Source organism: Meriones unguiculatus, chromosome 10 (genome assembly GCF_030254825.1).
Source record: "Meriones unguiculatus strain TT.TT164.6M chromosome 10, Bangor_MerUng_6.1, whole genome shotgun sequence".
Classification (NCBI taxonomy): Eukaryota; Metazoa; Chordata; class Mammalia; order Rodentia; family Muridae; genus Meriones; species Meriones unguiculatus.
This window is the reverse complement of record NC_083358.1, coordinates 107,150,421-107,172,493: the sequence shown is the minus strand read 5'-3', so window position 1 is coordinate 107,172,493 and position 22,073 is coordinate 107,150,421. Positions and strand designations below refer to the sequence as shown.

At 45.6% G+C, this 22,073-nt stretch overlaps 1 protein-coding gene across 2 annotated transcripts; it reads left to right on the top strand.

Annotated features, from left to right (window-relative positions):
* The first annotated feature begins 466 nt into the window (after nucleotides 1–466).
* On the top strand, nucleotides 467–17,908 carry Reg4 (regenerating family member 4). Of its 2 annotated transcripts, none has more exons than XM_021632313.2 (6): nucleotides 467–550; nucleotides 4,062–4,201; nucleotides 10,681–10,775; nucleotides 11,921–12,058; nucleotides 14,025–14,130; nucleotides 17,501–17,908. In XM_021632313.2, exons 2-6 carry the CDS (start codon nucleotides 4,135–4,137, stop codon nucleotides 17,566–17,568), a joined length of 474 nt encoding a protein of 157 aa, XP_021487988.1. In that variant the 5' UTR covers nucleotides 467–550; nucleotides 4,062–4,134; the 3' UTR covers nucleotides 17,569–17,908. The 2 variants fall into 2 exon arrangements, with proteins under 2 accessions (XP_021487988.1, XP_060249278.1); XM_060393295.1 differs by lacking the exon at nucleotides 467–550 and adding an exon at nucleotides 3,806–3,918.
* The last annotated feature ends 4,165 nt before the right edge of the window (nucleotides 17,909–22,073 follow it).

Below are 22,073 nucleotides of genomic sequence, written 5' to 3'. Positions count from 1 at the left end.
GAGGACCTTGATGGATGCTGGGAGGCAGAAAAAAGCGCTTCCAGGTGTGGGGGATGGGGGTTGCTCCCAGGGGTCTATGTGGTCTTCAGTCATAACCTAAAGTCAAAAAACTTTCTGCAAGGATAGAAATCTATTATCTTTCCAGAAAGAAAAGGAAGCGAACGGTCACCTACAACAAGAAGAGATAAAAAGGAGAGAAAAAACACAAAACAGCCCCAAGCACAATTAAATGAAGAAATGGGAGAGCAAAATGGCTGTTTGTAGACTACAGGATACTGTTAATTTTAATAACGTGGACATAAAAGATTTTGTTTGCACACAGGGAGAGGTTCTGCTCTTGGCTAGACAAAGCTCAGTGTGTATCTATTCTAAAGCTATCACTCGAACAGTTCATCTTTTGATAAGGCTAATTATTGGTAAACAACACTATCGCCTCATGACTCCAACAGGGCATTACATCCCGAGGCAAGGAGGTATAAGAGCTGCAGCAACCTCACCTGGGACCACTCAAGCCGAGAAAGCAGGATTTCTCTGTGCTGGTTCCAATCAGGTAATCCTCTCTGCAGTGGGGACCCGGGGCTTTCTGTGAGCACCTGTTGTTTTTCTCTGCAGGCTACGCAGGGAAATGACAAGTCACAGTGCTGCTGCTGCTTCTGCTGGGGTGTTTGTTACAGTAACGTTTGGTTTAAATTGCTTAGTTTTAAGATCGTTATCCATATTAAGTCTGTGGCTGTGAGCACTTGTGTGCGTGCGCGCGCGCATGCGTGCGTGGAAAGCGGAAGTTAGGGACCAGAGCTTCGGAGTCAGTTCTTTCCTTTCCATCTTTACGTGAGTCCCAAGGATGGAACTCAGGTCTCCAGGCTTGCACCTTCCTCTCTCAGCCCTGAGTTGTTTCTTTCCTTGGCTCTGGCGGCCAAGGTTGGGTTCGGTGGTGGCGGCGTCTGTGAAACTTAGAGGAAGTTACAGAGTGTCAATGAATTTCATTTTGCTTCTCTGTAAAAGTCTTACTGACACTTGCTGTGGAGTTGAGTTACGGAGGTCAAATAAGACGAAAGGGCCTCACCGGATGGCTAAAATTCATTTAGTGTAAGGAAAGAAATGCTGGCCTCCCTTCCTCCAGCCACAGCCTGACAGCTGAGTTCCAGCCTCATTTGCATTTCAAAGAGATTCAGGACTTTGAAAACAGGGGTACCTTTGAAAAGAATCTCAGCAAAAAAAAAGTGCAAAGTTCATGCAGATTTTCTTTCTTTCTTTCTTTCTTTCTTTCTTTCTTTCTTTCTTTCTTTCTCTCTCTCTCTCTCTCTCTCTCTCTCTTTCTTTCTTTCTTTCTTTCTTTTGAGACAGGGTTTCTCTGTGTAGCCTTGGCTGTCCTGGTACTAGCTCAGTATGTAGACCAGGCTGGCCTTGAACCCACAGAGATCCACCTGCCTCTGCCTCCCAAGGGCTGGGATTAAAGGCGTGTGCCACTACTGCCTGGCCATGTGATAATTTTTAAAAATTAAGAGCAAGTAGAAGACACACATGGTATATACGTACTTATATAGTCCTATAAGATAGGATAAATATACTAAAATAGGGGTACCTAAAGAAGATAAATAAGAAAGAGGACCCGGGGTAAGATGATCAATCCCCACTTAGAAAGACAAATGGGATGGACATGAGAAGTAGGAGAAAACAAGAAACAGGACAGGAGCCTACCGCAGAGGGCCTCTGAAAGATTCTACCTAGCAGCATATCAAAGCAGATGCTGAGACTCATAACCAAACCTTCGGTAGAGTGCAGGGAATCATATGATAAAAGGGGAGTTAGTATGACCAGGAGAGGACAGGAGCTCCACAAGGACAAAATATATCAGGGCACAGGAGTCCTCCATGAGGCTGTTTCTCCAACCAAGGACCATGTATGGATATAACCTAGAACCCCTGCTCAGATGTAGTCCATGGTAGCTCAGTATCCATGTGGGTTGCCCTTAGAAAGGGGAACAGGGACTATTTCTGACATGAACTCAATGACTGGCTCCTTTACCCCCACCCCCGAGGGAGGAGCAGCCTTGCTAGGCCACAGAGGAGGACATTGCAGCCAGTCCTGAAGAGACTTGATAAGCTACTGTCAGATGGAAGGGGAGGAGGACCTCCTCTAGCAGTGGACTTGGAAAGGGACAGGGAGGAGATAAGGGAGGAGGGTGAGATTGGGAGGGAATGAGGGAGGGGGCTACGGCTGGGATACAAAGTAAATAACCTGTAATTAATATTAAAAAAATAAAAAGATAAAAAAGAAAAACAAAGAAAAGAAGGGATGTGCCCTCTGTTACCATTGTTACCATCAGACCAAGTGCTCCCCGGCTTGCAGGTTAGTTTCCAGAAGTCTCCATTTTAGATATGCTATTGCGTCATCCTTCTGAAGCCACCTACGGCCTGAGATTTCATTATTTGTTTTTTGATCATAAAGCACAGTTAAAAAAATTGATAAATTCTTCAGTTTCATCGCTTAATTTTTTTTTAAACTATCATTGCTTAAAATTGCAATGAAGCATAAGTCAGAATGGCAGGCACGTGGGTGGTGGCTCTGTTAGTTTTATGTCACAATGGTGGCTACTGTTTTCTCATAGAAATCCCAAAGACTGTAAAGGGGACTGTGCGTCCGGCAACAGCATCTTTGTCTGTAAAGAGAGAGCCAGTGAGGCTCATAGCTCAGCACTTGCTGGTTGTGCTTGGCACAGGGCCAGGGACTACTTCGAGGAAGCAAAAAAGCAGAGCTTTTGGGTGTCATGTTGGTCCCTGCTGTTATAGGCTGTCGTCCTTCAGTACCACTGGGAGGTATTTAAAAAAACAACAACAGTCTCATTAATCATTAAAAAAGGAGAAACATCTCAACAAAAAGAAAAATGTACAAAGCTGTAAATTAATAAATCACAAGAGAAATGTTAAAAATCATATAAAAAGATGCTCAACTCCACGGGTAGCTTTTAGGTACGAGCAAACATTTCTTTAACACCAAACTGAGTAAATAGCACTTTTTTTTTTTTTTTACAAACTTCAGTATCATGGGCTAGGAGGGCAACAGTCTTGAGGTCTACCAAAGGAATGGGTAGGCGAGCCTTCCGGAAGACGGGGTTTCAAAATGACATCGGGCTTTCTCTGTGAGTGCAGCAGGACACAAGAGTCCATACTGGACAGCAGAGGGACCAACCGAAGGACCACAACTGCAAGAGCATTAGGAGCAGCTGCTCTGTGTCTGAGAAGTGGCTGGATTATCAGGCAGAAGGATTCAGTTTATGTGGGACTCCACACAGGTGCCTGAAGCTGCCTGCTGCTCACCAAACTGCTTATCTCTGGGAAACGGGCTCACTTCATATTTCCTGGTCTGTGCTGGTATTTCAATGATTTGTAAGGTTTTTGATAATGAAAGGGGAGACTAGCAAAGCTTTTTCTTTTCTTTCCTTTTTCTTTCTCTTTCTTTCTTTCTTCCTTTCTTCCTTTCTTCCTTCCTTCCTTCCTTCCTTCCTTCCTTTCTTTCTTTCTTTCTTTCTTTCTTTCTTTCTTTCTTTCTTTCTTTCTTTCTTTTGACGTCAACAAGGTTTAAGAGTCAGTCACAGTTTGGTAGCACAGAGCAAATGACCCAGGCTTTCTTATCTGTAATTGTATTTGGGACATCTGTTTATACTTTACTTCAACATTTAGAAAAGAAAAAGTTAGCGTTGGAACCACTTTATTTCATTTCCTGAACTTTAGGCCTATTACCACCTGTGAGGCAGCGTGCCCAGGTCGCCCTCTGCTGACTATCCTGGAGATAACATGGGAACTCTGGGTAGTTGAGGAGCTCGGTGCTCAGACTGCTAAGCCCTCCTTGGCTGCTGTAGGTAGGGTTAGGTTGTCGGCTGTAGTTGGGGCTCTGGCATGGGTTCAGAAGGGCTTGCAGGTAAGAATAAAATCCCATAAATAAAAAGGCCTCGATCTCCGCGTTAAACAGGAGATTATTGTCGTTGAAAAACCCTAATCTACTTGGAAATATTTGACGTGGTATCTAAATTCCAGCGTCCTTCTCCTTGGTTCAAATTGCAGGTCTAGGAGATACCAGAGGCTTTAAGGAGAAACTGGAAAGGGCTCCGAGGGCCTTGCAATCAAAGTGAGGAAGATGTCTCCTAAATGTGTGCGGCTGCTCTTCCTGCTGAGCTGTGTGGCCGGTCCCGAAGTCCTGAGCGGTAAGTTGGAAGTCCTGAGCCAGTCGTTGGAAGGCAGCCACAGGCAGTAAGTACACAGTCCACACAGAACCCTGTCCACTCACTCATCAGGCATTTCGGCAAAGAAATAACAAAGTGGAAAATGAGAACTCCTGCGGCATGTCAAAGGTTCTGCAGTCAGACAAAAGCCAGCCCAAGATGGCTGTGAGCCACACTTAAGTCAAGGATTGCAGAATCAACTTTGCAAGTTTGCTGTTGTGACTGTTTGAAGAACCTGACAAGCATCAGACTGTCTATGTCTGATGGCTATAATCACAGCATCCAAACATTTATGCACTCTTCTCTTGTCTGAGCATGTTACAAAGTCCAGTGTACCAGGGACCCGGAAACCTTTCCATGAGTGTGCAGAGGTGGCCACTGCACACTCACAGACTGAGCACCAAGGATGGGGAGTGTGCCAGCAACACTGTGGAACCTGCAATAGAGAATGTGCAGCACGGAAAGTTAGAGTGTGCTGAGAAAAACACACGCACACGCACGCACACACGCACACACACACACAAAACACAGAATGTCTGGGCTGGGCCAAGAGGAAATGTGGGCTCCTCTGGTGCCCCTGCTTTGTTGAATCTATGAGTAAAACAAGGGCAGAGAAAGACACTGTTGCCAAAAGTCACACTGCTGGACAGTGTGGTACCCTGGCCAGTTCCTAACCTTGGCCATTTTCCGCAGTCCCACACAGCCTCACGGGGAGTTGGAGGTGGCCGTGTAAAAATTGCTTGCATGAACTTCACTTCAGTTGAGAAAAGAGGCCACTAAAAGATCCTTTGAGGCCTAAGACTCTCGAATGAGGTTGGCCAAGGGCATGAATTAATGCAAGGAAATATGAGGAGAAGCAGGGTCTTTGGGGCCTCAATTGAAGCCTGTGGTCCTTGCCATTGCCCAAGCTCAACATGGCCTTGTGTGATACTCACTGCCCCTAACTCCACACCTGCCTCCAGCCACAATTCTCTCACCATTTCTGGCTGCTCAGGACCCCGAGAGTTCAACCACCATTTTCTGCACCCTGCAAGAATGTACAGAACGCTGGAATTGCCCTCAACCCCTGCTGCCTTCCAGCCATTTCTATATGCTGCTTGGGGGCTGCCCTGACCTCCGGCTTCTCTTAAGGCTTGACAGTTACCCTGGCTATATTCTGGAGAATGAGATAAGACTCTCCAACCCCTTTCCCAGGACTTCCCTAATCTCTTTGGGTCTCTCCCCACGAGTAGATGGAGCCAAAACATATACCGTGAGTCCTTCCGTGGCTCTTTTCCAGACAGATCTTCCTCCCAGCTGTAGAAAAACTTTTTGTTTATTGTTACATTCCTGAGAACCGTGCTTAAGACAGATCCCATATATTCTTTGTGAAAAAGCTTATGGAAAAAGTCTAATCTTGAATTTAAAATAGTTGTGGAGAACTTGGAAATTGATTGTCTCTTTCAGCAGAGGCTGATGGCCAAGATCATAGTTCTGTTGTATGCACAATGGTTTCTTTCCCTGGCCTGTGGCTGCCTGGGCCTCAATGAGGAGAAACAGAGGAACATTTAGAAACAATAGAAAGTGCATCTGGCTAATATCTTCAGAAATGTTCCACCTAGTTATGGTAATAAAAGTGATGGTTTTTAATAGTTGTAATTCGCTGGGTCTGGTGATACATGTCTGGAGTCCTGGCTACTCAGGAGAACAGTACAGAGTGATCTCAGAGCCTGACCTGCCTGGGCTACACAGAGTTCAAGGCCACTCTTGAAAGCTTAAACAGACCCTGTCTCAGGTTTAGAAAAAGAAAAAAAAAAAAAAAAAGCCACAAGGCTAGCCTGTATCTCTAAAGCTCAGTGGTAAGGCCTTTCCATTATGCACCAGACCAATCCCCAGCAGCACCCAAGAAAGCTATAGTGTTAACCAGCTGTCATCTATCCAACAACTGCTATGCGCTGGACAGAATGCTCACCACTAATGCACATGCTAACCACAATGCCCTATGTATGAATTATTCCACAGACCCTCTGGGTAACCCTGTGGGGGAAGTATGCATTGTTAGTTCCTTATGCAGACAGGAAACCAGAGTTAGGAGAGTAGAAAGACAGAAGTGTAGAGAGCCTGGTGCTAGGACCTGTCCCTTCTTGCCACCCCGTGCCCAGCAATGAGGAGCGGGGACACCTTTGGTAGAAACACGAAAGACCCTAGGCTGCCAAGAAAGCAGTGGCTCTCCCCAAAACTGCATTCCTGTCTAGTAGTGGCCTCAGCAAGCTTCCTTATCTGGACCATCAGTACCCATTCCCATCTCTCTGGGAGAGTCTGGCTGTTAAGTAGGGAAGTCTGAATAAATGAGTAGCTTGCAGGTTTTTGTTTTTTAAACATGGCTTGAGCATGACTAAGACGCCTGGAGCCCCAACTCAGAGACATGATGTCCAGATCATATCTATCTTGTTATTTGCTGTGGGAATGTGAAGCGCAACAACTGCTTTGTGCCTTGTTTCTTTATCTGGGACGTGGTGGTAACGTCAGGAACTACGCAATGCAGGTGAGGGTGGGTTCTAGAGTATTAGCAAACTGCCCAGAGCAGGACCTGGTACCAAGGACTGCTGGGGAAATGTGTGGCACGGTGGAAGGCACAGCTCAGGGGCTTAGTTGGAAGCATTTCCAGGAGCTGAGATGTTCCCACCAGGGGGCGCGTATCCGTAGCTACAATAATGCTAAGCTAAGGTGAGAAAGAAAGATGGGAGAAGAGCAGACAGGAGGCGAGGATGCGGGGTAACGGAGCAGAAGTGGAACACAAAGGCATGGCGAGAAGCAAAACAGATAGACGAACTGAAAAGACAGAGAGGTCGGTGCGCACACAGACACAGAAGCAGAGAGACTAATGGGAGAGACAGAGGACTGATTGCCTGGCTGGAGGGATCTTAGGTGTCTGTACTCTGAACCTCTGGATCCCCTGCTTGTGACCCAAGATGGCTATTCTCGCCATCTCAAGTCAAGGAAAGGGAATGGCCTGGTGGGGGAGGATCTGTCCCTCACTCCAGATCACGTGAGAGGACAGAGTGAATTGTGCAGGAGCACAGGGTCCTGCGGGGCTGGTCCTCACACTCCTTTGCAGGGGGCTGTTCAGGATTGTCCACGTGACCAGCCCCCAGGCCCTCACCCTTAGGGCTGGAGATTTTCGGCTTCTGCTGCCTCTCTTCCGGAACATTCTCTCGAGCATTAACTTAAAAGGTATGCAGCCTGTGTCAGTTACGTTTCTCGTTGCCGCGATGCCCCACGAGAAACAGCTTCACGGGGGGGGGGGGGGGAAGGGGGTTTCTTTGGTATACAGTTTGAAAGATAAGAGTCCACAGCCTTACAGCTGGATCTTATGGAGGAGGCACTTTCTCCACCGAGGTTCTCTCCCCTCGAATGACTCTAGCTTGTGTGAAGTTGACATAAAACTCACCAGCATAACTCTCCCCAAAAAGCTTTTGGCTTCCAATGCTATGTACTTTCACAGTTCAGTTTCTATGAGAAAAAAAAAAAAGCTTTGGTTTCATCGGGGTTTTGATGCATGCCTATAATCCCAGCACTTAGGAGGTTGAAAGGAAACATCTGTTGGTGTCTAGCCTGGGCTACACAACAGGACTCTCTTTCAAATAACATCTTTTTTGTTGTCGTCTTTAAGCAAAAGAAAAATATTTAGTGTCAAATTCAAAACTTCAATTTCCTTTTTTTTTTCTCTCATAAAAAATTTAAGGCTTCTCAACTCTGTAATCATTTGTTGCCAAGTTTCTAACTTCTCACTTTTACAAATTTATAAATTAAAGATTGGAAGGGTTCCTGGTAGAAACATGTATTTTTTTTTTCCAGGCCATAGAACTGAATCTAAAGAGTAACTTTTCCTTCGTCCTCCTCCTCTTCTTCTTTTTGTATTTTTCAAGGCAGGTTTCTCTGTGTTTGTTGGCTTACCTGACCTCAATTATGTAGACCAGGCTGGCCTCGAACTCACAGAGAGTTCTGCCTCTAGAATCTGCTGGAATCTACAGCGTGCACCACCAGGCCTGGCTAAGAGTAGCTTTGCTAGTCACAGTGTGAGATGCTTTGTCAGATGACCACCCTGTCCTGTTTCATCCTTCTGAATTATTTTGAAAAAACAAAACATGAGTAAACTGCTAAGCCAGACATCCCGCGCTTGGCAGGCCGGTGGCAGTGGAAGCCGTGGAATTACATGGCTTCCACTTAACAGCATGTAAAACTGTGTCCGTCCTTCTAATGGGAGAAATAAATGAGGGTCTTTGCTGCTTGGTGTCAGTATAGGTCAGGTGATCCTCGGAGCCTTTTTGTGATCTACATTGTCAACCCGACTAAATTTGGAATCACTTAGGAGACTTGGGTGTGTCCAGAGAAGTTTAACTGCAGAAGGGATGTTCATCCTGAATGTGGGGAGCACCATCCCATGAGCTGGGGTCCTCGTTGAATAAAGAGAAGGAAATGAGCTGAGCACCAACATGCATTTCACTCTGGTTCCTAACTGGAGATGGGACATCCTTAACTCCTACCTCATGTTCCTGCTAGGATTATAGCAATTCATCAAAGCCCTGAGGAAACCGAAGCTTTTTCCCCTTCAAGCCAAAATAAAAGCTTTTCTTCTCCAGTTGCTTTTGTCAGGTATTGGTCACAGCAATGAGAAAAATAGTTACTTCACTCCCATTCCTTAGCTCAGTTAGTGATTATCCATCATTCGCAAATTCAATCACGCATGCAATGGATCTAAACCTATAAGGAGCATCCTGTTCCAAATCAGCTGAGGCTGGTTCCTGGGAGGATGCTGCTAGTGAGGGCAAGAAGCCTGAGCTGAGAAAGCATCTTAATGCTAATGAACAAGGACTGGTAGCTGGCCCTGTTGCTAGAGGGTGTGTCTAGCATGCACATCCTCTAGGTGTTTGACTTGGGCTTGACCTCCCACTGCTTTGTAAAACTGAGAAGGTGGCAATGCCTGCCTGTAATCACAGCACTTGGTGGATTCAGGCAGGAGAATCAGAAGTTCAAAGTCATCCTCAGCTACATAGTGAGTTCACAGCCAGTCTGGGCTGCTTGAGATCTTGAATAAAAAAAAAGAAAAAAAAAGGAAGGAATGAGGAGGAGAGGGAAGGATGGAGGAAGAAAAGAGAATGACAGGGAGCTTCTCTGGAATCTGTGTGAAGGCCCTTGGGATTTTAGGCAGGAGATGAAACGGTACGAAGGGTGGAGTGAATGAGGTAGTCATCTGGCTGGCGAAGATAAAGACACTCAGAACAACTCTAGTCTGCAGACATCACTGTGGAAGGCCTTTGCACTGGTCTAGAGTGCAGGTGCGCAGACACGTTGTCACAGGACTCAGACTGCTAGCCTGGTATTCTCTCGGTCATCAGCCCATCTTCCATTCTATTCACCTCTTCTTTATCAATTTCCAGCTCCAGAGGCAGAGGCATTTGCCAGTTGACCAGCAGGAAATTCGAGCCTTCCTGAGTCACAGCCTCCTTTGCCACAAGGCCTCTCTCATTCTTGTTGGCCATGCTTGCTTTACAGATCTCCTGTACTCAAGGCCAGCTTAGGGGCTTGCTATTTCTGCACACACCAGACACATTCCTGCCTCCATTTCCGGCCCATCCCTCCTCCTCGCTGCTGTTGCCGAACCCACCCATGATCACATTCCAGCTACGCTGCCATTTATTCCATCTGCTTCAAGAAAGGCTTTTTCTCCTAATGATGCCCCTAACTCCCAGGTTATGTCTCTGTCTACTCAACAGAGCCCTCCTGTGTCATTCTACCAGTCTCTTGAGTGAGTCCGCTGGAGAAATGCAGCCACTGATTGGCATGGAGGCCTCAGGGCACAAACAGAGCCCAAACTCCAATGGCTACAAGACTCCTTAATCCCTTCTCTGACCGCTGGACCACAGCGATATTTGGGTTTCTTAGAACTACTGTTTGTTCAGAGTGTTCAGAAGTTCCGGAAAGCTTGAGTCCTTCTCTCCAGTAAATAGCCACCCTGGTAAAAGGTTCTTTGATGAAATCTGAGAGAAGAGTAATAATAATTTTTTGTTGTTTTCTGTCTCTCTGTCTCTGTCTGTCTGTCTGTCTGTCTCTCTCTCTCTGTATTTTAAGACAGAATCTCATTTAGCCCAGGCTGTCCTTAAACTCATGAGGTAGCCAATGCTGGCCTTGAATTCTTCATTCTTCTACTTCATAACCTGAGTAAAAATTACATTCATACCACATCTGGTGTGTGCAGTGTTAGGACTCAAGCCCAGGGCTTTGTGACTGCAAGACAGGCATTCTATCAACTTACCTAGATCCCTAGCCTCGTACGGTATACATTTTTAGCAGCTCAGCAGGGTCCTTCTGAGAGAGAGACTCTCCCTTTATTCAAGGTGTTCTAGCTCTAAAAACTGTCTCATCGCGGTATGACAGGTTTTTGGCATCACAGTCTGTAACTGCCTTTTATTTCTGTACAGATATCCTGAGACCCAGCTGTTCTTCGGGATGGTTTTACTATAGGTCCCACTGCTATGGGTACTTCCGGAAGCTGGGAACCTGGCCTGATGCTGAGGTAGGAAGTCTGCGCTGTTGGTTTCTTTTAGAGGAAGGGGCCAACTGGAGCACCTGATCACATTTAACTTAAATTTAAGGGTTCTTCCTGGGCTCCCAGGAGCAGCCTCATGGTTGAGATGAAGAGAAACAAGGTGTGCTCAGTTGTGTGAGCATCGATGATATAGGTGTGCTCAGACCTGCAGTGGGCTGATTGACACAGAGAGAGTTAGGGCGTAGCCATGACCCCCAAAAAGCAATAAATGCACAAATCAAAGGAGCATGAAAGAGTTGAGGGACTTGTGCAATGAATAACTGAATTCCTGTATGAGGCTTATCGGAGAGAGCAACTTGGAAACACCTAAAACAGGTCTCCAAGATGCCAGGCAAAATGCAAAGAAAGAAAAATGAGGTTGTCCTCACTTGACACAACCCACACAGGCCTGGATTTTATTCCCTCCAGCTATGCATAAGATCTATCCAAATATCTAGTCCAAGTAAGTAGAAAATTGATGCTTCTGTCTCTCTAGCTTGTGACTGATTGACACATACAGATACAAGGTGGCATGATCCAGGGCCAGAATGGTCCCAAGCTTCTTGTGTGTAACTCAGTAAGGAAAGGACAGGAACAAGGGTGAAGTCCCCACCATGTGACAGCTAATGAGTTGTCAGACTGTGTTCTCTGACTTCCAAATCTGTGAGAGGACAGTTTGTGGTGGAGCATACCTTCAATCCTAGCTCTTGGAGCTGAGACAGGGTGGTCATGAGTAATCTGAGGCCAGCCTTGGCTACATAGGGATGCTTGCCCTCAACAAACAAGTGGTGTGTGAGAGAAATGAGTGATTGTGACATCTAAACAGAAAATTTCATTGTAGGGTGAGCAAATATAATCTCTTTTTTATTAGACCAAGAGAAGTAGTAGAGATAATTCAGGGAGCAAAATGTCTTATTGAGTGGAGTCCTGAATAACTGGGGCCAGAGAACGTGAGAGAGAAGAGCATGAAGGCTAGAGGAAGAGTGAGAGCAAGAGACCCCAGATTTCATTATTATAAGGAAATTGTGCCTCAGAGGGATGAAGTGTATTGTTAGCTTCGGCCCTAAGTCTCCTGCGAGCCACCAAGGAGAGAGCTGTGCACGTGGCATCATTAACAGGACCTCTCCTTGCAGCTGGAATGTCAGTTACACGGAAATGGATCCCATCTGGCATCTGTCACGAATCAAAAGGAAGCCCGCGTCATTTCAAAGTACATAACTTGGTATCAAAGAAACGTGCCTGTGTGGATTGGCCTGCATGACCCACAGAAGGTAACCCAGGGTTTGGCCCACAGAGCCTCTTGGGAAAAAGGGTTACCCAGAATGGTAACCCTTTCATGAGAAGTGGCCTCCTGGCCTACAAACAGGAAGCAAGTAGAAGCCCTCCAGCTGAGCACCACCAGTGATGAAAGCCAAGGCCTGAAGGTCAGGGACCTCATTCTTGCCCTCAGTGGAAGAAATAATTAAATAGCTCCATTTTGTGTAACTTTTAATTAAGGTCCTCCTTGATCTTCAGACACAAAATAACTAATTTTTTAAAACCCTCCCCCTCCCCAACAAAAAAAAAAAGAGAGAGACAGAGGGTTAGAGAAAATACAAACAGACTGATCTTCTAAAAGATCCAGATTAATTTGCCATTATGTCTTGATTAAACTTTCAGTTAACCTTTTTCTTAGACTCTGTCACTTTTTCATTATTCTTAATTACTTTCTCTGGACACTTGTTTTTCTGTCCATTGGCACTTGACTGTGAGAAATGCCACGTGGTATCTATATTTAGGGATTTGGGTTGGGGCATCTATACCTAACTGAAATGGAAACAAATGAGAAAAAGCCCTGCTTTCTGATTCTCATGGCATTGCTGGAGACACCAGTGTTCATATTCCTTATTCCATTAACATGTAGTCACCCTTCGGCAATTGCCTGTGAATTGTATCATGCTTTCCCTTTTGAGTATTGCAGAAAAACAAGCGATTTCATTTATTTTATTTTTTTGCTATAACTGTTATTCAGTTATTTGCTTAAAATGGCATTTATTTGACTTTCACAATTTTTACTTTTAAAATATTTTCATATTTTTTCTGTGTGTGTGTGTGTGTGTGTGTGTGTGCCTACATGTATGTATGTGCCTGGGGAGGTCAGAAGAAGGTCTCAGGTACCCTGGAACTGGGGTAGCACAGTTGTGAGCTGCCATGTGGGTGCTGGGAACCAAGCCTGGGCCCTCTGTAAAGGCGGCAAGTACTTCTAACAGCTGAGTGGCCTCCCCAGATCTTCTACTTTTGAGACAGGGTTTCACTATGTAGCTTTGGCTGACCTGGAACTCCCCTTATAGAGCAGGCTGGCCTCCTACTCAGAGAGCTGCCTCCCCAGGGCTAGGATTAATGACATGAGCCACCAGCCACCACACCTGGCCAATTCTTTTTTTCATTTTCATGTATTTACTTTGTTGTCAATCAAAACCGCTCTCAGAGACAAGCTATATATTTACATCTCTTTCTGTGAGCCATTTTTATAGTTGGATTTTTTTTACGTGTGTGACTGGGAGATACAAATGACAAATGTTCTAAAACTGTACCCTATATCTAATAATCAAGGAAATGCAAATTAAAATGATATAATTTAACTTAGATTACAACATTTTCCTTTGTATAATGAATAACATAGACTATTGTCCTTGTGCCCGGTCAGTGAGGATGTAAATTTGGACAAGTGGGCAGTTTTTGGAAAGTACTTTGTCAGTGGGTATTGATGCCCTCAAAACAGTCACACCCTCTGACCCATTTATTCTGAGAAAATAAATTTTAAAATATATTATGAGAAAATAATCTTGAGAACACAGAGTGATTCTCAACAAAGGCAGTCATAGCAGTGTTTTTCATAATTGGAAATGAGAAACAATATACTCAGAAGTCAATGGGAGGTTGTTAAGGTAGACTATGGTACCTCCTTGTGTTAAAGGAGGGTTTAGAAAGCAACATAAAGACTTGAATGTATATTTTAAAGAGCACAGTACTTTCAGTACAATGATAACCATGTTTCTATCAGAAGTAAATATGCTAAAACGCCTGTGATGATCTCCTCCACTCCTGAATGGAGAGGTGGCTTTTCTAATTCTGCTTCTTCATACATTTCTATCCTTTGCCCCCAGGAAACACTTTTCAGGGGGCTGAGGGCCCAGAGTAGCTGTGGACAGGTGAGCGAACTGAATTGCATATTCCCTCTGTTTTCTGTCATTGCAGAAACAGTTATGGCAATGGATTGATGGGTCTACACACCAGTACAGACCCTGGAGTTCCAAGACAAAGAGTAAAGCCAGGCACTGTGCTGAACTGAACCCCAAGGAGAGTAAGTTCCCTGCACCCATTCCCACTCCCCAAGCTGCAGCTCCATCCTTTAACCTATTAGAAGCAAAAGGGCTGTAGCCCTGTCCTCCTTCCCAACCCTCCTTTCACCCAGCAACACTGCCTTACAGGACAGTGGCCTCAGCATACAGTCTGTCAACCTCTGAACCCACCCAGCAGTCTTTGACAAACCAATATACCAATGAAAGAACCTTTTAACAACAATGGAGGGACGCATGAGGGGACAGTCTATGACAAAGGCCATCAGAGGCAAAACGCCGGAGAAGGGAATCTCTTAGGCCATGCCTAGCCCACACTGCTGCTATGCAAAGCGATTTAGCCAGAGTACTGGCAACCCCACAGGCACAGTCTGCTAAAACAAGCCTGGTTACCCACGTTAACGGGAAAACGTGAATACTCAGTACTACCCAAACCCACAATGAGCTACCCCAGGAAGCAGCAAGAACCTAGAGTCAACCAAAGAAAAGGTGGGCATTTTATTTTCATTATAGTAGAAACTGTGTTATAAGAGAGACTCAGGCTGGAGAAATGGTTCAGCGGTTAAGAACTTTGGCTGCTCCTCCAGAACTCCTGAGTTTGATTCCCAGCAACCAGTGGGGTCTGATACCCTCTTCTGTTTGATGCTCTTTTCTGTCATGCAGGCATACCTGCAAATAGAGTGCTCATATACACAAATAAGTAAGTCTTTTTAAAAAAGAAGAGTAATTAAAAGCTGTAAAAATCAACATACAAAAGAATGTTTTATTCCAGCGACTCTCACACCTATGCTATGAGACCTCCCATATCTTCCTTTTAGCCCAGCCAGCTTTGGGGAAGAGGTTGCCCAGATGTTTTCCTAGGTCCCTTGCATCCTCATGGTCCTGGGCTTCTCACTGGATGAAGTTCTCAAATCCTTTCCTGTGAGCAGGCTCCCACACGGAAAGAGCCTGTGGCATATCTGTGAGAACTGGGAGCCTGAGTCTTTTTTTTTCCATATCTTCCACCTTGTTTCACTTTGGCTCTCAAAAATCAGGCTGAGACACAAAGAAATCCAGGTGGGGCCTGGAGAGATGGCTCAGGGGTAAGGCACTTGCTGTGCAGGCACGAGAACATGAGTTCAAATTCCAGACCCCACATAGAGCTGGACAGGGTAGTGTGTGTGTGTGTAATCCCAGCACTTCTACAGGAAGATGGATTTGAAGGTCAGCCACACACACTCCCTCACACACATGCACAGGCAGGCACACACACAAAGGGGTGGAGGGGAGCAGGGAGAGAACATAAAATTAGGTAATTAATTTAAAACCCCAGGGAAAGGAACAATGCTATTGAAAAGGTGGTAAAGGGAAAAAAATCTTAAAAAACAAACAAACAAAAAAAAAAAAAACAGTGCTATTTTATATCTGTAGATGGATTTTTACCTGTGTACAGCCTGCATGAACTCTGCTCTCTGTGACAGGACCCATTTACTGTTTCCTTCCTCTTCAGGAAGAATTTCTGGGCACTTTGTTCCTTGTGATCCTCTGTCATTCCTTGGGACTCTCTACTCTACATCATAATCTAAATGTTTTGTGACCCACTGTTTCACTTTGGGACTTTAAACTAGCACAGGCCTGTTATCCCAATACTTTGAGCTCATATAAAGTTCAAGGCCAGCCTGGACTAGATAGTGAGTTCAAGGCTGCCTGGGCAATGTAGTGAGACCCTGTCCTACAATAAAAACTAAGAATAGAGCAAAGAATGTAGCTCAACAGTAGAGCAACTGTGTAGCAAATGTGAGGACTTGGGTTCAAGCTTTAGTGTTGCAAGAAAGAAAAGAAAGAAAGAGAAAGAGAGAGAGAGAGAGAGAGAGAGAGAGAGAGAGAGAGAGAGAGAAAGAAAGAAAGAAAGAAAGAAAGAAAGAAAGAAAGAAAGAAAGAAAGAAAGAAAGAAAGAAAGAAGAAATGTTTGGTCTGTGGTGGGGTCAGGGGCAGGAGCTCTGTGTTCTGAATGACCTTGCAGAAACACAGCATCTCATCTTACTGAGCTGCCTGGCCTGGTGCACACTTCTTCCCTCTCCATGTCTCAGCTGTCTCCTTATGAGAGGGAGAGAGCAGAATTTCCACCACCCTAATATTCGCTCAGTGCCTCCATGTGTAGGCTGAGCTCACTGCTCAGGTTTGCTGTGCCCAGGCCTCCCATTCCCAGCACTTCCTCCTCTGCTGTTGAGGGAGGGAGGCAGGCAGTAGATTAGGACAGAAGCTGGTCCTCTCCACCCCCATGGGTAAGCCTCTCTTGGTCACCTAAAGCTGTTTTGTGTGGTCAGTGGATGTATCAAAGTACCCTACCCAGTGATCTATCAGGCCAGATCAGCCTGAGTTCCAGCCCAATCTTATGGAGACATTTTCTCAATTGAGGCCCCCTCCTCTCTGATGACTCTAGCTTAGCGGTTTTCAACCTTCCTGACGCTGTGACCCTTTAACACAGTTTCTCATGTTGTGGTGAGCCCAGCCATAGAATTATTTTTATTGCTACTTCATAACTGCAATTTTGCTACGGGTTATGAGTTGTGATGTAAATCTCTGTGTTCTCCAATGGCTGTAGGCAACCACTGTGAAAAGGATCAAGACCCACAGGTTGAGAACCACTGCCAAGATGATATAAAACTAGTTGGTACAGTAGTTAAAAGCAATTTCTGCTCTTACAGAGGATAGACGTTTGGCAGTTCACAACCTCTTGTAACTCTACCTTTAAGAGACCTGATACCCTCTTCTGACCTCCACAGGCACCCACACATCCATGCATTCACATACATACACACACACACACAAATGTGTAAATAAAAGTGAGAAATAAGTCTTTAAAAAGAAGACCTAACCAAACACCACACATACGGGAGGCTTCCTGTGTCTGTCAGGCTCTGTTTCCTTCAGAGGGCTACAGGAGGGGAGCTTCTACAGTTTGCAGTTATGTGAGAAAGGGGGTGTTTGTGTCAGTCAGGGATCCCCAGAGAATGAGCAGTGGAGGACGGAGAGAGTTGGGGGTTGCTGGAAATTACTGCAAGAATTGATAAGGAAATACGAAGTGGAAAGCAATCAGAGGCAGAATTTTCTGCTTCAGGTGGCCCTTTCTCTTAAGGCTTTCGATCTATTAGATGAGGCCCACCCACCCACATATTGTAGGGTGATCTGCTTTATTCTATGTCTGTTTGAGTATCAACAACATCTACAAATTACCTGCATAGCAACAGCTAGGTAGCTGGGTAGCTCACAATTGCTGAACATCTGAACCAAACAATACTATATCCTACTCATGTTGACACCTGAAATAAACACCACTGGCCCAAATTCAGAACTAAACTAACTCGGTTTACATGTCTGTCTATTTTCTTACAGAATTTCTAACTTGGAACAAAAATGGATGCAACACACGCCAACACTTCCTATGCAAGTACAGGCCATAGTGCAAGAGTCGAGCGTCTACCAGCCTTTCATAAACTCTTTCTGCTTCCCTCTCGCCTGGTGGCTCATTTAATCATTCTCTCAGAGAGTAAACACAGCAGCTGGCATTGACAGGCCTCCAGTGCAGTGGCTACCAGGCCCAGAGAGCTTAGCGTGGGGGGACAGCGGCTTCTGGTCTCAGAGCTTAGCATGGGCAGACAGCGGCTTCTGGTCTCAGTGTTTACTCCTTTCTGGTACTCTTCTTCCCTCTCACTGTCTCATACAACTAGAAATGTGCTTCCTGACCACTGGGTTTCTGTCAAACCAGTAAAGTTTTGGAGCCATAAAAACAGCCAAGAGTGAGCTGTCTGCTTCAAACTTTGTAACCTCTGACCTCCCTCTGTTGCCCACACACATCTCCTTACTTCCCTGTTGTTCGTCCTCCTGCCATGAAAGGTTTATCAGTTGAGTCCCTACCAGTCTGCAGTGGATGTCTGCCTCCTGTGTCCCTGGCAGCACTCGGCTGGAGCAGAAGAGGTAAACGGTGTACATGCCAGACTCAGAGTGAGGCTGAGGAAGTGGAGTGGCGTTTAGTTGTGAGTTCTGGACCACGGTGCGAGTTGACAGTCACAGATGGCGCCGTGGACTCCAGTGACCTGGAGGCCTTGGGCCTTGCCTCTTCTCGCCCATAAACAAGCTCTGTGATGGCGTTCAGTTCTGTTTGCTCAAAATTTGAGATCCCTTATAGCATGTTTGCTCCAGTCATGAGGATATCATTGAACCATAAAACACAGCATCCCCCCCACCCCCAGGTCATGCATCTACAGGGCAGTAGAAAAAGAAAACAGGACTTTCTGGCCATTAAGAAGGGTTACTTTGGTGTGATCATGACCATGTCTATCGGAGCAAACCCCTCCCCCCAGAAAGACTATGTGGGCCTGGCCATACAGTCAGGGTATGGGGATGGCACTTGTTTCATCCTCCTGATACGGCCAAGCAGTGAGCACAGTTTGCTGCCCTGATCTGGAAAGTTCCTCTATACCCAATTGTTGGGTATAGAGGACAACCCAAGAGTTGTCCAATGGCTGAAGGAAAACTGAAGGAAGGGTCAGTGAGGAAAGGGGAATGAATGAAGCCCCTCTCTCTGCTGTTAAAGAGAAAGGCGTCAGCAATAATTAGCATATTACTCCAATAAGGCCTGTCGACCACTAAATAAGTTGGAGTCATGAGGTTTCAGGGGAGGTGACAGCACACACAGAAGGGTCATCTTCACTTAAATGACCACCACCCACTCCAAGGAGGCGCTTGGACAGGCCACTCCCCCAGATCTAGAAGCAGCAGATTCCTGGGTAGAGACGGTAGGTAAATGGAGAGTGCAGGCTGACTGGAGCCACGTAGAACCTAAGCAGCAGATCCTGCATTGTTGCCGTGGGAACTAGAACATGAAGGAGTCACATATGAGAATACCCACTCTAAACAGAAAAACTCATTGTTTCTGGGAAAGGACCCGGGTCTGCTTTCCCTCCTAATCCATTTACATCCCCATGACTGCAAAGGAGAGAGAGAGAGACAAAATAAAAATCCAGTAACTGATAACTATGAGCACGTGAAAAGCTCTTAAAATGGGCTTGAGGTAGTTCTGCATGGAGATCACTGCTATTTGTGGGGAGTGTTTCTGGAACAACAAGGACCCTCCTGAAATTTTTGCCATGCTGGGCACAGGCATGCCCTGGTGCACAGGTGATGGGCATCATGCCCTGGCACACAGACGACGGCATCCTTCTCCATGGACAAATGGCACTCATTTGTTAGAAGGGAGGCTTGTCCACAGCTAACTCCGGAGCTGTGCTGACCTGCTGCTATGCATCCAAAATTTCAGTCATCCTTAGGAGTTCAGGCAGGTATGCCATCCCTCATATCTCCAGGGGTACGTGCTGGATAACAGAAGCCGAGAGGATTGGAGGCTGAGAAGCCATCAACAAGCCGTTGTGGTTAATTCTAATAGAGTTTGTTATTAGCCCTATAACTATTAGGCAATTTTATTCAACCAGCTATCACATTCAGTAAAAGACACAGAGGCCTGATAGAGCTTTAGAACACCTTTATTTTACCTGGGGTATGGCAGATAGTACTTCCTAAGATGTCTTTTATCTCCTGAGCTCCTGTCTCACGCCATCTGCTCTAATCATTTCTGCCTGGGCTACTTCCCATCCATAATCTCAAAATACCTGTTAATGTTCTTCATCTGAGCCAACTTCCTCCATCCACGCCAATCTGGCCATGTGCTTCTCTCCACTTTAACCCATCTAGGCTCTTTCCTTCCTTCCTCCTCCAGTACCTCTCTGCTGCTTCTCCCATGATCCTCTATGCCCAAAGCCCTTGAACTTTAATCACACCTACCTTCATTCAGCTCTGCTCAGGTAGAGGCTTTTTATTGGTCAAACGGGAATAATTTCTTGGGCAAGGTATATACAACAAGGACAGGTGAACGTGAGGCAACCAGACCTTGTGGGCCAGTAATTAGCATCAAAATACATAGCACCAGACCAACCCCTACCAATAAGCAAAGATGATCATGTTTGCTATTGTGGGTTGTGCATTTCAGAGAGACTAGAGGGAGGCAGATAAATCAAATAAATAAACAAGCATGAACAGGTGACAAGTGCTGTGGGGATAGGGCAAAGCTGATTAGAAGCAGAGGCAGGGGGATGTTGGGCATCACATCTTTCTCTCTTTCTTTCTTTCTTTCTTTCTTTCTTTCTTTCTTTCTTTCTTTCTTTTCTTTCTTCCATAATTCATAAAAATGGATTGAAGGACAATAACCAGTAATCAGACCTATAACCTATAACAAACCAATGGCTCAAGTTGGTCCTGGGCTGGGGCTTTCTCTCTTCAATTTATGGCTGTTTTGCTGGGAATTAGCCTCCTTATTAGGCATCATCTACTAAGGTAGATATAACAGCTTTCACCCATCCAGGAAAAGGTCCATAGACCTCACACAAAAGCCTCCAAATGAAGCCTGATTGGCCAGAAATAGCCTGGTGTGAGTTATGTAGTCATTGCTCCAACCAGCCACCATGGCCAAGAGGACAGATTGTGATAATCAGCTTAGCAATGGCATATTGCGTGAAATTCTCCTAGAGATGGGAGCTATGCCCAGAGAAGACCTTTGCTACCATATATGGTATCTTCAGAGAAACTGAAATAAGGCTGCTCCTTTATCGTGGGAGCCTCAGCCACAAGGCTCCAGGAAACAAAGCAAGCTGGACTTTAGTCTGTCCCCTTAGTTTTGTGCTCTTCTACCCCTCACACAAACTACACAACCCTGCTGCTCTGTGGCCTGCCGCGGGCTTTGAGTGGGGCAGATTGCTTCTTGACCCAGATGGCCAAGATGCTTCCTGTGAGCAACTCTGCCCTAAGGCCCCACTTGTAACACCTTAGGGTTAGGAGTCTGAGCGGAGATTGGAGAAGCACGTGAGGGAAGGAAAAAAAATACCCAGTGCAGTGGCACACACCTGTCATCCCAGAACTCAGGGAGGCAAAGGCAGGTGGATCTCTGTGAGTTTGAGGCCAGCCTGGTTTACAAAACTAGCTCAGGACAGCCAAGGCTACACAGAGAAACCTAGTCTTGAGCCCCTTCCCCACCAAAAGAAGAAAAAAAAAGGAAAGAAAACATTCAATATGGTATTATCTTGTGCCTTGTGCCCTCGGAGTCCAGCTGTGGTGGGTTATTACAGTGAAAACAATGACTATGAGATCATGCTGCCCAGCATCTGGCTGACTTCTCTAAGTTAGATGTCATGTTTTCTCAGGGATTTGAGGATTAAGTTAAGATACGGTGAAGCATTTGGAAAGGGGTCTAGTCAATTATTGACAATGCTATCATCATGCCATGAGGTGTCATAATTGGCTGCTCGAATACTTTGTCAAATTACAATCTACCAGGCCACAGAGTATGGGAAGACAGAAGCAGGAGAAATCTTGGCCTGCAGAGGGCTCTGTGCAGGAGCCTGCCTAGCTCATAGGAGATGATCCAGGCACAAGACAATGAAGGAGATGCTGTGCTAAGCAATCTATTGCTGTGACAAAAAAAAGTCTTCCAGGCTTCAATTTCTCCACACAAAGAGACCTTTGAACGTATGCTTCAAGGTCTAGTTCAATGTGGATAACTAAAGTGAAGGGTAATTAGGACTTTAGCATTCAAATTCGTTTCTTTCAACTAAGTGTGAGACAAAGTAGGTCTGCTCACCTTTACCCATGGCGACGAGCTGGTAACCCTGGAATAATCAGCTCACTCTTGTTCAACTTGTGTCTGGATCTCGTAGCTCCCTAAATCAGCGTCAGTCTCTGAGATCGCCGGGACGGCTACAAAAAGTAACAGCAAACATAAAAATAAAAGGATGTGCACAGTGATGACGGGTCAGTGTGTCCTACCGAAGGGCAGAGCCAGTCTGTTTGTGGTCAGGGCACAGAAGATACAGATGTGTAAACAGGTATCAAAGGCAGAGTTTATGACCAAGATCCATAT

Bases quoted from the DNA above. Each gene is read 5' to 3' on its own strand.
- Reg4 (XM_021632313.2), top strand. From the start codon at position 4,135: ATGTCTCCTAAATGTGTGCGGCTGCTCTTCCTGCTGAGCTGTGTGGCC. The intron at 4,202-10,680 runs GTAAGTTGGAAG...ATTTCTGTACAG, and splicing joins CGGTCCCGAAGTCCTGAGCG to ATATCCTGAGACCCAGCTGT. The intron at 10,776-11,920 runs GTAGGAAGTCTG...CTCTCCTTGCAG, and splicing joins GAACCTGGCCTGATGCTGAG to CTGGAATGTCAGTTACACGG.